At 41.8% G+C, this 16,416-nt stretch overlaps 1 protein-coding gene across 6 annotated transcripts in view; it reads left to right on the top strand.

Annotated features, from left to right (window-relative positions):
* Positions 1-10,619, top strand: part of PPP2R5E (protein phosphatase 2 regulatory subunit B'epsilon) — a 105,805-nt gene extending 95,186 nt beyond the window's left edge. For 4 of the 6 annotated variants that reach the window (XM_084836724.1, XM_084836744.1, XM_084836755.1 and 1 more), the window contains 2 exons: positions 6,458-6,559; positions 9,125-10,619. In XM_084836724.1, the coding sequence (XP_084692850.1) occupies positions 6,458-6,559; positions 9,125-9,224 (202 nt within the window). In that variant the 3' untranslated portion in view covers positions 9,225-10,619. Of the gene's footprint in view, positions 1-6,457; positions 6,560-7,219; positions 7,364-9,124 lie in introns of all 6 variants that reach the window. The other 2 variants (XM_084836776.1, XM_084836765.1) reach the window with 2 other exon arrangements.
* Positions 10,620-16,416: the final 5,797 nt, after the last annotated feature.

The raw sequence follows: 16,416 nt of genomic DNA, 5'->3' as shown, positions 1-16,416 counted from the left end.
ACTGTCTTCATGATCTGATTGTATTTACTTGAAAGTTATACTGGAACTTGTACACAAATATTGTTTGGTGCATAGCCATAGTTTCTCATGTTGTCTGTTACTTGAATCTAGGCCCCCTGGAATTAGTGAATGCTGTGCTTGCAGCCTTGAGCATGTGGATTTTCTAAAGTATTATTTAGGGTTGGGGGTGGGGATGAAGGAAGCAACAAATCACATTTTTCTATGGGCTGGTTCACATATAGCTTCTGTTTGTGGATTATACAAGTGGCAAGCTGTGGGAGTGAATTGCAGGCTTGTGCTTCCTGTTTGCTATACACATAACCTTTTAATTGTCGTCGTCATCGTCGTCGTCATCATCTAATTTATATGCTGTTTTTCCACAAAAAGTGCCCAAAGCAGCTAACGAAACAGCCATGCAACAACAAAAAAGCATACCATTACATCATTATAATAGGACCTCATTACAATAATAAACTACTCATTTCACCGATACTAGCATACTAACGTTTCTGAGTAATTACAAAATAGGCAAAATCAAACATTGCAACACAATTTCAATTAATATCTTTCAGTAGTGTGTAAACCAGAGCCCAATAGACTCAATCTTTCCTATGCATTAAGGCTTTAATGAACACTATGAACTGCAACAGCTGTGCCAGGAAAACAAAGTTCAGAAAATAGCAGCCAGTTTTCTTAAAGCCTGCAGCAGATCTCTCCCATGCTCCACTCTGTCATGCTGGTGAAGTTCTCAAGGCTCCAACAAAGACAAGGATGGTGGTGTTCAGTCTCTTTCCCTGTGCTCTGGATGTGTTCTGCTGCTCCTGGAGGGCCTGTAGTGGCTGCAGATATATACCCATCCACTCTGGAAACCAGGTGTTTTCAGTTTCCCCAAACTGAGATCTAGGCATGGCACATGTGGACCTATGCAGGTAGGTCCTATGTGCTCAGTCTGTCCAGCTCTTTTTAAGAGTTTAAAAGCCAACTATTCGGCAAAGTGAGTAGTCCACCTCAGGGTGCCGCTTTTGGGGTACCGTTAAATGGTAGCATTTGATTTTCTGCCTCAGACACCAAGATGTCTTGTGCTGTCACTAGTTCTATGTGTGATGGAGGTCTGTGTGTAAGCCCAAAGCACTCTCCTTCCAACCACCACATATATATCCCCACAAACTATGTGTGAACAGCCCTAAGAAGAGTTAAAAGCTGGACCATTGCAGATCTTTAAACATTGTTATTTCATCAGTAGACTAACTAGCAAACCCTGGGCAAACTTTCACCTGTTTAAAGTTCACTGCCCACAAACTGAAAGATAAATTGGAGAAGCATAAAGTTCACTCCATACTCTTAAGTCAGCATGTAATTGCCAGGTGCTCTGATGCAGTGGTTTTGTATTCTTTATTTCTCTCCAACCCCACCCCTACCCCACCAAGGCCCAGTAATATTATCAAATGATAGCCAAAAGAGTGGGAACAATCTACAATTCACTGGGAAAAGGGAGGTGTGATGTTCCTCTTCCTTCACAATCAACACACTGTAGGAAACAAAGCTCCAGGCTAACACTGCTTTATTGGTTAACGACTAGCTTCTTCACAAATGCAAATTCTAGGAAACTCTCAGACTGCAATGAACTAGCCAATCCATGCACCTTTGAATATCAATAGAGGATACCATGTGGATGTTAGGAAAGTTGCCAGCAGTCTGGGCAAGAACTTCACGGCCAGACTAGCTTTGCAGGGATGCCCCTCCATCAGGGTGGCTCTCTCCTACATTGGCTATCACAAGTGGCCAGCCTGGTGGAGCATCTTAGCTCTGCTCCTAACTTTTCCCACTTCGCTGTGCGACGGACTCTCGCATCCCTCAAGTCACACCCTTGCCCCCGCCCCCCAATCTCCTCCTCCGAAACTTGCGTTATCATGGTGGAGCTGTTCAGTCTGTGCTATCTGTGTGTTCAAGGTCTTGGGAAGAAAATCTCACCATATCTGGGCTCACTGGGGAGGTTGCCTCCCTCTGTTCTGGCTGTTCCCATTCAGATTCTGAATCTGAGCTGCGAGACACCTCTACATGCTTAGATTCATTCCTGACAGGAGGTTTGTTTACTATGGGTACTTCCTTGCACAGATAATGTGGACGACTATAAGCCTTCTTCAGTCATTCTACTTACCATGTAAAATCAAGGTTCTTAATTGTGTGGCGCACCTCCACAGATACAGGAGGCGCTCCTCTTCAGACCGTCACCCTACATGCATACAGGGCAACGGATACCACAACGGAGGGGCTGGGGCTGGAGCGCTCCTCTCTTCACACGTCCTTTCAACACAGTAAAGCCTGAAGAGGGCTTTAGTCACAGTGCGGTGGTGGTGGTGTCATCAGCACTTTGTGTATCAGGTACTCAAAAATGGAGGCCATACTTAGGCTAAGTAGCATTGTTGTTCAGTCGTTCAGTTGTGTCCGACTCTTCGTGACCCCATGGACCATAGCACACCAGGCCTTCCTGTCCTGCGCTCTCTCCCGGAGTGTGCTCAAGTTCATATTCATTGCATCGGTGATGCTATCTAGCCATCTCATCCTCTGCCGTCCCCTTCTCCTTTTGCCTCCAGTCTTTCCCAGCATCAGGGTCTTTTCCAGAGAGTTTTCTCTTCGCATTAGGTGGCCAAAATATTTGAGCTTCAGCTTCAGTATCTGTCCTTCCAATGAGCACTCAGGGTTGATTTCCTTTAGGATGGACTGATTTGACCTCCTTGCAGTCCAGGGCACTCGTAAGAGTCTTCTCCAGCACCACAGTTCGAAAGCATCAATTCTTCGGCGCTCAGCCTTCCTTATAGTCCAGCTCTCACAGCCATACATTACTACTGGGAAAACCATAGCTTTGATTAGACGGACCTTTGTCGGCAAGGTGATGTCTCTGCTTCTTACTATGCTGTCTAGGTGTGCCATCCCAAGGAGCAAGCGTCTTTTAATTTCATGGCTACAGTCACCGTCTGCGGTGATCTTGGAGCCCAAGAAAGTAAAATCTGTCACTGCTTCCATTTCTTCCCCTTCTATATGCCAGGAAGTGATGGGGCCAGATGTCATGATCTTAGTTTTTTTAATGTTGAGTTTCAAACCAGCTTTTGCACTCTCCTCTTTCACCCTCAACAAGAGGCTCTTGAGATCCTCTTCGCTTTCTGCCATTAGGGTGGTATCGTCTGCATATCGGAGGTTGTTGATAATTCTCCCGGCAATCTTAATTCCAACCTGTGATTCATCCAACCCAGCGTTTCTCATGATGTACTCTGCATATAAGTTAAATAAGCAGGGTGACAATATGCAGCCTTGTCGTACTCCTTTCCCAATTTGGAACCACTCGGTTGTTCCATGTCTGGTACTTACTGTTGCTTCTTGACCCTCGTACAGGTTTCTCAGGAGACAGGTAAGGTGGTCTGGTACTCCCATCACTTTAAGAATTTGCCAGAGTTTGTTGTGATCCACACAATCAAAGGCTTTAGCGTAGTCAATGAAGCAGAAATAGACATTTTTCTGGAATTCTCTTGCTTTCTCCATGATCCAGCGAACGTTGGCGATTTGATCTCTAGTTCCTCTGCCTCTTCAAAACCCCGCTTGTACTTCCGGTAGTTCTCGGTTCGCATACTGCTGAAGCCTAGCTTGTAGGATTTTGAGCATCACCTTGCTGGCATGTGAAATGAGCGCAATTGTGCGGTAGTTTGAACACCTTTTGGCGTTGCCTTTCTTTGGAATTGGAATATAAACTGACCTTTTCCAGTCTTGTGGCCACTGTTGAGTGTTCCAGATTTGTTGGCATATTGAGTGCAGCACTTTAACAGCATCATCTTTTAGGATTTTAAATAGCTCAGCTGGAATACTGTCATCTCCGCTAGCTTTGTTGTTAGTAATGCCTCTGAAGGCCCGCTTGACTTCACTCTCGAGGATGTCCGGCTCAAGTTCAGTGAGCGCACTATCCTGGCTATCAGGGACATTAAGATCTTTCCTGTATAGTTCCTCTGTGTATTCTTTCCACCTCTTCTTAATCTCATCTGCTTCTGTTAGGTCCCTGCCTTCTTGGTCCTTTATCATGCCTGTCTTTGCACAAAACGTTTCCTTGATATCTCCGATTTTCTTGAAGAGATCTCTATTCTTTCCCATTCTACTGTTTTCTTTGATTTCTTTGCACTGTTCATTTAAGAAGGCCTTCTTGTCTCTCCTTGCTATCCTCTGGAACTTTGCATTCAGTTGGGTATATCTTCCCCTTTCTCCCTTGCTTTTTGCTTCCCTTCTTTCCTCAGCTACTTGTAAAGCCTCATCAGACAGCCACTTTGCTTTCTTGCATTTCTTTTTCTTTGGGATGGATTTAGTTGCTTCCTCCTGAACAATGTTACAGACCTCCGTCCATAGTTCCATAGTTCCTCAGGCACTCTGTCTATCAGGTCTAATCCCTTAAATCTATTCCTCATATATCATATATTCATAAGGGATATGATTTAGGTCATACCTGAATGGTTTAGTAGTTTTCCCTAAGTTCTTCAATTTCAGCCGAAATTTTGCAAGAAGCAGCTCATGATCTGAGCCACAGTCAGCTCCAGGTCTTGTTTTTACTGACTGTATAGAGCTTCTCCGTCTTTGGCTGCAAAGTACATAATCAATCTGATTTTGATATTAACCATCTGGTGATGTCCATGTGTAGCCTCTTGTGCTGTTGGAAAAGAGTGTTATGATCAGCGTGTTCTCTTGGCAAAACTCTATAAGCCTTTGTCCTGCTTCATTTTGTACACTAAAGCCATGCTTGCCTGTTATCCTGGTGATTTCTTGATTTCCTACTTTAGCATTCCAATCCCCTATGATGAGGAGGACACCTTTTTTTGGTGTTAGTTCTAGAAGGTGTTGTAGGTCTTCATAGAACCGATCAACCTCAGCTTCTTCGGCATCAGTGGTTGGGGCATAGACTTGAATTACTGTGATGTTGAATGGTTTGCCTTGGATTCGTACTGAGATCATTCTGTTGTTTTTGAGATTGTACCCCAGTACTGCTTTTCCCACCCTTTTGTTGACTATGAGTGTTACTCCATTTCTTCTAAGGGATTCTTGCCCACAGTAGTAGATATAATGGTCACCTGAATTAAGTTCGCCCATGCTTGTCCATTTTGTTCACTGATTCCCAAGATGTCCATGTTCAATCTTGCCATCTCATGTTTGACCACCTCCAGCTTACCTTGATTCATTGATCTGACATTCCAGGTTCCTAAACAATATTGTTCTTTACAGCATCGGATTTTCTTTTCACCGCCAGACACATCCACAGCTGAGTGTCCTTTCGGCTTTGGCCCAGCCGCTTCACTCTTTCTGGCGCTATTTGGAAATACCCTCTGCTCTTCCCCAGTAGTATATTGGACACCTTCCGACCTGAGGGGCTCATCTTCCGGCATCATCTCTTTTCGCCTTGTGATACGTTCCAATGGGTTTTCTTGGCAAGAATACTGGAGTGGGTTGCCATTTCCTTCTCCAGTGGACCACATTTTGTCAGAACTCTCTGCCATGACCTGTCCGTCTTGAGTGGCCCTGCATGGCATAGGTTATGGCTTCACTGAGTTACACAAGCCCCTTCGCCACAACAAGGCAGTGATCCATGAAGGGGCACTGTGTAATATAGCCTTCTCGAACTTGGTCATACTGGCTGGGGATGATGGGAATTGTAGTCCAACACATCTGGAAGGTGCCGGGTTGGGGAAAGCTGGTCTAGAGAGAGGCTCTAGAGAAAGCCTTGAAGGGTCCCCAAAGCTTTGGGTATTGTGAGCAGCATTAATTGGCAGCTTTGAGCACTCATCCTTATGCTGGGTCACAAATGAAAGGAACGACAACTTCTTGGCCATCTACATGTGCAATTGACTCTGATCCTGTGCTGAAGCTTATGTTCTGTCTCTGATTTCAGTTCTTTCTTTTTGGCAGCAAACTCTGGATTACAATTGCCCCTTCTGGTCCTTCTGTTCTTTTCATTCTCCACAGAGCAGTGACCTCTTGAGTTTGGCTTGCTACAATTTCTTTTTGGTTCAGTGTTGCAGAATTTTAAAAGGCTTGACTCTTTGGATTGGGCTGTGGTTCCTGACAACTCGCAGCAAAAAACATTTTAACACAGGCTTCTGATACCGTAGAGGTATCATAGATTTGGAGAAGAGAGGAAGGACCATACCCCAGAGGATCCATAATAACTTTATCTCCTATTTTCCTTCCAGCTGGCATTGTTCTGAGCATGTCCAGAAATATTGTGGTGTGAAGAAGCATGAGAAATGTGTAGGGATAGTGCTATAACTGCTTAAATGTGGTATGATGGGGGCCTTGGTTATCTCAGGAATGAAATAAAAGGAATTTGACCATTATAAGCATAAGAGATCAGAACAAGGTTTTGGCAAAATATTTTTTGACCTGTGTATGAACTTCAGATTAATGGACTCTTACCTTTCATATTTCACAGGGCTATTGTGGCTTTAGTATACAACGTGCTGAAGGCATTTATGGAAATGAACAGCGCCATGTTTGATGAGCTGACGGCCACTTACAAGTCAGATCGCCAGCGGTAACTTTTTAAAGCATTTTTTTTTTTGGTCAGCTGTGCATTAAGCCTGCTGTTGCAGTTTTTCGTTCTTTTTTTATTTTGTTCTTTTACACTTTGCAGTAATTGCATAATTTCCACACACGATTGATTGCAATGCCTCATTTTTTCCCCTGCATGCTCATTAGCCTGGCCCTTGCAAGACGTATAGATGGTTGTTTTTTCCCCCTTTATGAGATACAGTACCCATTGCGTAGCTTGTGAACTTGCATTCCTCACAGAACTTCTTTTGGCTCTATGTTCTTAAAGACTTAAATGTATCAAGAGTTTTGGTAGTAAAAAATAAAATTACAAAACCCCCTCCAACAATTAGCCATCACTTTGCTTGAAGATAGTGTCCAGAATGTACAGGACCTCTTGGTGAGTGGCAAAAGCATTTGACATTAACCCTCATGACTTACATCTTGATCTTTATTTAAATCTCTAAGCAAAGTGACACTTTTTCAGTCTTTCTAGCTTTCCTTCTTCTAATATCTTGATACATCCAAGGCTTTGACATTGCAGGATCTAGAAGAAGTGCCATCCATACAGTCATTAGTTGCACCCTAGTTAAAATGTTTCTCTGTCTTTTCCTTAATCATCCTTCTCCAATTATAGTGCATCATCTTTTGTCTGAAATTTCAGCTTATCCAAAGCAGCAGGTGAAACTATTGAGGAAACTTCGGGAACTCCGGGCAGTTTGCGACTTGGTGAAAGTCGTGTCTTTTGTGAGACTCGGGGTTCCCACAAGCAAAGCGAAGGGTACTGTATGTCATCAAGCCTTGTTAGGTTAGTATAGCCTCTCACACATTTTTGGAGGCCGTAATGTTGTTCAGTTCCACCTCCAGGCTCACAGCTCACTGCTTGAAGTTTTTTATTTTAAAGAAATGTAATTGGCGGAGTATGAAGTGCCCTTGGTTTTTATACACTCAATGCCTGGTACACATAGTTTCAGTCTGAATTGCGCTTGTCTATTAACATTTTGTTTAAACCAGGCTAGGCAGTGTCTATAATGCTAGGGTCATCTTGGAAAACTTTCAGGGAAACAGACGGATGCTGCTAATTTTGACATATGCAAATGCTATGCAAGTTTCATCAAAGAACTGATGGACTCTTATCCATTAGAGATGCATTGATCATGTTTCTGGCATCTCAACAGGAGTCTTGGTATTTGAAAACCTCAAATGGTCAAAATAAGGCTTCACCTCCTTTGCATCAATTGCATTTTAGAGATTATGAGATCTAGAGGCAGTGATTTATAAAGTTAGGGCTTGAAAATCTGCCATGGGATTCTTGTCTTTTTGTCTTTGAACAGGAGACTCCCATGGCACACCTTTGGTTTCAAAAATGGTTTCTGATGTGGCATGAGGGGAATTTGTTTGAGAAACACAAGCCTAAAGCCCCACTGGCCAGCTACACAGAACTAGTCACGCTGTTCTTTGGATTCCGGCACTAATAGCAACACGATTCCTATAGAAATTGAAAATGTTAATCAAGTAGAGGGCACATTTTGGTTAGAGAGTAAGCCCTATTGTTTTCATTGGGGCTTCCTCTGTCAACACTAGTTATACAATTGTAGTTCAGGATTGTACTTGAATACAAAAAATTACAGTTCTTAACTATGTATGGTATGTATAGCTGTTAAATCATTGTAGGGAATTACAGAGAAAGTTAAATTCCCATGTTCTGACCAGAAAACTAGTCCCTAGATCATTAGGGCTCCAGCAAATTTAAAGTTATGCATATATAACACTTATAAACCAGAGAGATACAAAGGTTAAATGACAGTTTTTTGTTCTGTGAAAAGTTGGAGACTGGAGTTGTACTCACTATTTGTCCATAATTCCAGTGCTATGATTGAGATTAATACTTAAGATAGAATGGTTATTCTAATTAAAGATAAAGCATATGAATGCTTTATCATTAATCAAGCAGAATAATGCTTTAATGTTGACATTTAACTGATATAAGCCTATACTAAAAATAGATTAAATTAGTAAGGATTCACTAGAAAGGAAAATAGATGCCCTAGGTGTGGGTGAGAGCAGTATTTGAAGAAATGTATTGGACATGGTAGCTTTTTTTAATGGCTTCAGATACAGGAATGTAAACACATTTCTTTCCCCCCAAAGTCTACATTATTGATCTGTAATTGTGTTAATTCTATTGACTTCCAGCTACTTTTGTTTTGTTGTAGTAGGGTTTTTTTCATTAACTTGGATAAAGAAGTTCTTTTAAGTGCAGGAGAAGTTCAGCCAGCAAACTGAGCAAGTGGTGTGACTCAGAAGTCTTGACAGACTTGGTAGAATTGGATGCTACAAGGCATAACCAGCTTGGGTTGTCCTGTCAATGCATGGTACTTTGCAGTTGCTGTTATTTTGTGTGCAATCTTGCGACATTTTAGAGAAAATTGATATCTTGGGATACTCAGTACATCATTTGTCTCTATTGCTGTTCTGTTTTTGTAGCAGTACTATTGTAAGCCAGATGGTAAAACCAGGATCTTAAAAATCTTTCTTTGTTGCTAATCCTTTTTTAAAAATTTGCTAGTGAGAAGAAAAAGGAGAAGGAACGTGAAGAACTATGGAAGAAACTGGAGGATTTGGAATTAAAGCGGGGTCTTAGACGTGATGGAATAATTCCAACTTAACAAAAAGAAACCAACCAGCATTAATTAACCTGTGGAGTCACACATGTATGTAGTAGAAGATGGAGCAACAGTTTTCTGTATTGTGCAACTTTACAGTAGATTTCACATTTGTTTCATTATTACAACAGCACTGTATATATCTGTCTCTAAGTAAAGGAAAAAAATAAGGACTTAAATCCAAAGTTTGGACAACGGATGGACTTCTCAGAACTTTGCAAAAATAATCATTGTTTTAACCCTTCTTTAAACGAGTCTTCAAAAGATCTGTTGCTGAAAATCGCTATGTCCAAATTCCATTGTCAGGACCTGTTCCTTATTTATCATTAGCAGAGAGTGATACAACTTCAAATGTGAACAATCTTAAATTTAGCTTGTCTTTCTGCTAAACTGTTAAATGTATTTATAGTAAAAGAGAAAAAAAAGATTGTCATTTTCTTATGAGTTTGTGTAACATCTTTCTCCTCTGGGTAACTATGATGTAATTTGACTTTGGTTTTTTTTTCCTTTTTGCACATCTTCATGAGTTGAATGTTTATACAGATCAGGGCCATGGAAAAAATAGAGGTCCTGAATGCTAAGAGTATGTTCTGGTATAAGCAACTTTTGAGTACCAGACTTGCTTTGGTGCTCCTTCAGTGTGAACATTATGAGTAAATTTAAGGTGGTTATAAACAGAATTTGGAAGTATGCTCTGGATTTGTCAGTGAATCAATTGATTGTGAATCCAGGGTCATCCCACCAATCTCTATCAAAGTGTGCAGTGGCAACAATGCAGACTTCAGTATCCGACCAGTATTAGTTGTACACCGTTGATAACATGACCAGATTTGTGTAAGTAATACTGAGGCTAAATTATTGTATTGCTATTTTCTTCGGGCCACTTGAAAATAATTAAAAAAGAAAGAGTACATCTATGAAATCGGTCTCTTATGGTCGTCATGGATCTACGAGTGGGAGCGAGGGCAGGGGGGAGTTGAGCAAACAGTTTGGATTGTTTGAAGTTGTTGCCTTACGTTCCTAAACATGTATTTATTAAACATTCCAGCCAAAAAGAAGAAAAAGAAAAGATGTAGCCTTTGGAGAGGAAAGATACTGTGGGGTTTCTGTAACTCTTAATACTTTTTCTCATCACAGCAACATCTTTTTTGTTTTGAGCTGGAATGGATTCTGGATAACATACTTCAGCATTCTGAACTCGGCTGTTCATTCCTGATTACTGTATTTGTTACCAAAAGTGGTTCTCAACATGCTACTGAAAAAGAATATTCCAATTCTGGCAATCCTAATGTCCTGAGTATTAATAATAAAATTTAAAGCGATTTTATATCAAAGGTGCATTGTGACCAAATTGTTTAAGGTTAAAAAACAAAGCAAAAAAAAAAAGGGAGGGCTGTATTATAAGTATACATTACTGGCTATCTGCTTTGTATTTAGAAGTGGAATATCACATCTTTGGTAGATAAAATGCTGATAAGACTTGTGTACAGTATATATTTAGCTAATGCAGGTGCATTATTATATACCGTAAGGTATGTGTTTTTCAGGATTTTTCTCCAGGATGCTTTTGAACTGTTATAGACAACATATGACAACAATGATTGATAATCCTAAACCATTGATCCAGCAGTATTTACAGTATAAAGCTGAGTTGGTGTTCATGAGTCTTTTGTGATAGTCGCAAACATGAATTTACAACCTGTTGCCATTGATAGAAGTACGGTATAAATACAAGCTTGTATATTTTTCTTCCTGCCATTTAAATATTTGGTAGAATTTGAGAGATTCTTGTTTCCAGGCCAAAAAGAAGAAGAGTGTGTGGAAAACTAATAATCCCCTTCCTGTCTAACTGACTACTGTTTCGGGATTATCAGGTCATAGTTTGTACATATGAGTCTGCATATGGATGTTGTAAACTCAACAGCTTTGTAAAAACTTGAGACTGCTAATTCGGGGGGAGGGCGGGGGGAATCCAGAAGTAAACTAGTCATATGCAACACCGAACACAACACGGTTTAATGGGATTAAGCTAAGCCTCTCTTAAGAACATTGACTGGGACTCAATGTAAACTTGGCAGATGCTGCCATAGGTGAAACGTTCTATTTTAAAAAGTGCTGGAGCAAAGGTGCAAGCTGAAATACTGAAGATGAAATAAATTTATAACAAATCGTATCCCCTAGATCTTCTTGATTTTGACCAGTCTTTTCTTTCTGCAGATTTCGGGAAGCTAACCTCTGCCTGAAAGCAGGCATGCTTTTCTACATGCCAGACTAAACCATTTTAAAGTACATTTTAAACCCATTAAGCAAAGCAAGTTATATTTTATTTGACAGAACAAAATAACAATGAGAAATTGGGAAAACGCATTACCTCCTACACCTAGTATTTTGGTGAATGTCAGTTGATGGCTCATGTTAGGCTGTCAACTGGTACTGGCATATTACCAAAAAACATCATGGGGTTGTGTTGGATAGCCTAATGAAAATGTGGACCAAGTGTGCAGCTGCTGTGAAAAAGACAAATTCCATGTTGGGGATCATTAGGAATCAAATATAAAACTGCCAAGATTACATAATGCTCTTATATGAATCTATGGTACAACCACATTTGGACTACTGTATACATAATTCTGGTCATTGGCACCTCAAAACGGATATTGTAGAGCTGGAAAAGGTGCAGAAAAAGGCCACCAAAATGATCAAGGGGCCAGAGCAATTCCTTTTGAGGAACGATTACAACATTTGGGGCCTTTTAGCTTAGAAAAACGGCAAATAAGGGGATGTGATAGAGGTGTATAAAATTATGCATACTGTGGAGAAAGTGGATGGGGAGAAAAACTCCCTTTCTCATAATACTAGAACCAAAAGCTGAATGGTGGAAGATTCAGGACAGTACTTCTACACACAGCACATAGTTAAACTATGGAATTCGCTACTACAAAATGTAGTGATAGCCACCAATGTGGACAGCTTCAAAAGGGTTTTAAATCTTGGAGGATAAAGCTATCAACATGACGGTGATATATTGCCTTCAGTATTGGAGGAGGTATGCCTCGGAATGCCAGTTGCTGCAGAGCAATGACAGGTGAAGGCTGTTGCCTTCAAGTCACACTAATGGGCTTACCATAGGTATCTGGATGTATTCCATGTGAACAGAATGCTGGACTAGATGGGCCTTTGGTCTGATCCAGTGTATCTCTTATGTTCTTACATCTCCTCTAATGTGCACTCTTACCTTTGGTGTGAAGAGATGGGGAATGCTTAAAGTTCATGGATGATTTACCACTTCCCAGAAGGAACAAACTTATGTTTGTCATATACCCAATGTCTCCCAGATGTTTGTAGTGGCCTGAGTATTGCATTGCAGAAGAAATGACATTTTGGGGCATTTCTCCCATAGGGTCATAGATACATTATTCACAAGTCAGGCCTATGTCTGAAGAGGCACGAAAATGCAATGTGAGAACAAGCATTTCTTTGAGTGAAGGCCCAAGCACAACAGAGGTGGCTCTGGTTTCTCAAACCATCTCCCCAACGTTTTGTCCACAGGTACTGATCTTATTGGAAACTTTTTAGGTGCCCTGTTGGTGGAGAGTAAAGAAAAAAGCCCTACCTACTGTAAGAAAGGAGGAACAAGCATAAACAGCCAAATTCAAATTGCTCAACCAGCCTGTTGTTAAGAGAAGAGAGTAAAGTACTAAGGTCCTTCTCATTACTTCCTTCTGGTTCAGAAGATAGTGGTTTCCCAGTCTCATCAAGATCTTGCAACTTCCACCTGCGTCTCAGTGGACTTGCTCAGCCAGAACTGTACATTTGACAACCTGGATGTTAAGTGGCAGAGACTTCAAGAACTAGGAGGATATTCTGCTAGTGTTACTAGTCATGGTGGCTATATTCTTCCTCCAGGATCAGAGGCAGCATGCCTCCAATTAATGGGGATCAACATCAGGAGAGGGTTATTGCCCTTATTTATTTATTTATTTTTATTTATTACATTTCTCTTTATTACATTACATTTCCTTATGTCCTGCTTGTGGGCTTCCCAAGAGACATCTAGATGGTTACTGTGGGAAATGGGATACTGGACCAGATAAGCCTTTGGTCTGATCTTTCAGGGCTCTTCTTCTGTTCTTTTGTCATCCAAACCACCCCAAAATAGGATATACAACACTATTTGGTAGGTCTTTGTTTCATGATGAAATGAAGGATGAGAATCCCAAAGAGGTCCTGTCCATTATAGAGGTCCTGCAAGATCTGCATCATTACACTCAATGGCCAGGTTTCTGCTTAGCCACAAAACGGATAAATCCCTCTTCCAACATTTGTATGTCTGTTCCTCTAGGGATCTTTGCTCCTCAGTTCAGCCCCAGTTCATAGCTCCTTAGCCTGGGACTTAACTGTGGTTCATTATTTACCATATTTATATGCCCACCATCAATATACTGTGCATGTCTTTCAGGCCATCTTCCGTGGAGGTGATGATTCCTCCCTCTAGAATTGCTAGATGGTTTGGGGGATGCATGCTTATTAGGCTAGTGCGAGTTCCATCCAGTTCCGTTCCCTGAGCTGGCTAGGGCTGATGGGAGTTGTAGTCCAAAACATCTGGAGAGACCCATGCTGGGGAAAGCTGCTTTAAAGGAAACTGTTGGAAAACTTTTTTTCCACTGTTGGAAAATAAAACAGAAGCTTAGTACAGTACAGGTTATAATCCAGCTGCAGAATGCAGAAGCTGCATTCCTGTTGCATAGATTTCCTCACACACGTCACTGTTCCTTCTCATTGTCTTTAATTTTCTTCTTTTCCAAATAATCAGGAACATTTTTATTAAAGATGCTGAAACGTCATCAGAGAATTTGCAAGAAGTGCAGCTTTGTCAAGTGAAACACTCTTCATTTTATATGGTCCTGCTCAACCTGACGCCATGCAGAGGTGTTGGATTACAACTCCCTATCATTCCCAGCCAGCATGACCAATGGCCATGCTGGGGATGATGGGACTACTAGTTCCAACACAGGGTGCCAGGTTGGGGAGGCTGTTTTTCTGCATTCTCTTTTTACCTGCTTTTAATAAAAATATATGGAATGCTAGGGGTTGCTATGCCAAATGCAGCAACTTCATAAACATTGAGCATGAGTACATATTGATATATGTCAATATCATTTCAGTCTCCGTCTCCCATACAGTTACTATTTATTTCTTATTTCTGTATTATAGAAAAGTAGAGTTGGAAGGGGCCTAAAAGGCCATCGAGTCCAACCCCCTGCTCAATGTAGGAATCCAAGTCAGAGTATCCCTGACAGACGGCTGTCCAGCCTCATCTTGAATGCCTCCAGTGTGGGAGAGTCCACCACCTCCCTAGGTCATTGGTTCCATTGTCGTATTGCTCTGACAGGACGTTTTTCCTGATGTTCAGCCAGAATCTAGCTTCCAGTCACTTGAGCCCATTATTCCGTGTCCTGCACTCTGGGATGATGGAGAAGAGATCCTGGCCTTCCTCTCTGTACAGCCTTTCAAGTACTTGAAGAGTGCTATCATATCTCCCCTCAGTCTTCTCAAGGCTAAACATGCCCAGTTCTTTCAGTCTCTCCTCATACGGCTTTGTTTCCAGTCCCCTGGTCATCTTCATTGCCGTCCTCTGAACCTTTCCAGTTTGTCTGCATCCTTCTTAAATTGTGATGCCCATTTATATACAGCTCCACATCTAGACCAATTCTGGAGCGATGAACAAAAAAGATACAAAATAAGATAAAAGAATAAAACTCCATATTAAAATTTATTCTAAAGAAACAATGTCAGTTACGCCTGCTGGTCAGTCAAGGAAGGCTTCCAGACCTATGGGCCACGGATCTGATAAAGGGTTGATCAAGTACTTAGTTGTCACAGAAAGGAAGGCCAGGATCTCTTCTCAATCATCCCAGAGTGCAGGACATGGAAGAATGGGCTCAAGTGACAGGAAGCCAGATTCCGGCTGAACATCAGGACAAACTTCCTCAGTGTTGGAGCAATACAACAATGGCACCAATTCCCTAGGGATGTGGTGGGCTCTCCCACACTGGAGACATTCAAGACAAGGCTGGACAGCCACCTGTCAGGGATGTTCTGACTTGGATTCCTGCAATGACTTGATGGTCTTGTAGGCCTCTTCCAACCCCACTATTCTGTGATTACCATCTAAAGTGAATAACGTTGGTAGCTTTTTTTTTTTTTTGAAGGCCAGTGGCCCTCGTAAAATTATTAACAATGAAGGGATGTCAGTAATGAGTAGTTTCATTAAAAAAACACCAATTATGTCTTTTAAAAATAGCTGAAAATACATGATACTTGTTTGGGCCTATGAGTTTGACACTTGAGGCTTGAACCTCCCACCCCCTGAAATCTTAATGCAAGGAAACTTCTCCCCCTCTCTGTTCAGGATTGCCAGGGGAGGGGGGAGAGGCTCTAACCTCCTTCCCCCACCCAACAATCCTAATGAAAATGGATGAGGAAGAGAGGGCGCCCGGAGATTACTCTTGTGGATTACTCTGAAGATGACATATTTTTCCCAATCACAGTTGCTCTCTGGACAGGCCGCCAAACAGCTGTCATTGCTGCTCAGTCTCTTCCCTTGCAGAATCGGAACAGAGGAGTGGGGAGGCAAAGGTGGATGAATTTACCTTACTTAACCTTACAAGGTGGGTGAGGATTTTCCATTTTCTTCTTGCTTTTACTTATTTTAAGTGCCACACCCATCACAACAGCACATAGCTCTTTCTGTAGCTTCCCACGGGCCTCACTTCCTGGAATGCCTTGGGAGCAACATGATCTGACATGGCGCAGCTCCCAAGGTGTTCCAGGAACTGAGGCCAGCGGGAAGCTACAGGAAGAGACCCTCATGCTGCGGTGAATGGTACACAGCAGGAGTGGGCAACCTGTAGCCCTCCAGGGTTTTTGGCCTACAACTCCCATCATCCCTCACCACAGCTATGGTGGCTACAGCTGATGGTGGTTGTAGGCAAAAACATCTGGAGGGCCACAAGTTGCCCATCCCTCGTTTAGGGCTTTTTAAAGTTAAAAAAGGGCGGAAACATCCTCAAGGGCTGTTGAGCTCATGTCCTGCTTGTAGGTTCCTGGTCTACCCTTGGTCTGATCCAGCATGGCTCTTCTTCTAAAAATAATGGTATGGGATGGTGAATAGTCATTGATCTCCCTACCTTTC

The sequence above is a fragment of the Heloderma suspectum genome, chromosome 1, assembly GCF_057233095.1.
Source record: "Heloderma suspectum isolate Gila_16-S chromosome 1, 16-S_ref, whole genome shotgun sequence".
NCBI classification, from domain to species: Eukaryota; Metazoa; Chordata; class Lepidosauria; order Squamata; family Helodermatidae; genus Heloderma; species Heloderma suspectum.
This window is presented reverse-complemented; position numbering and strand designations above follow the sequence as displayed.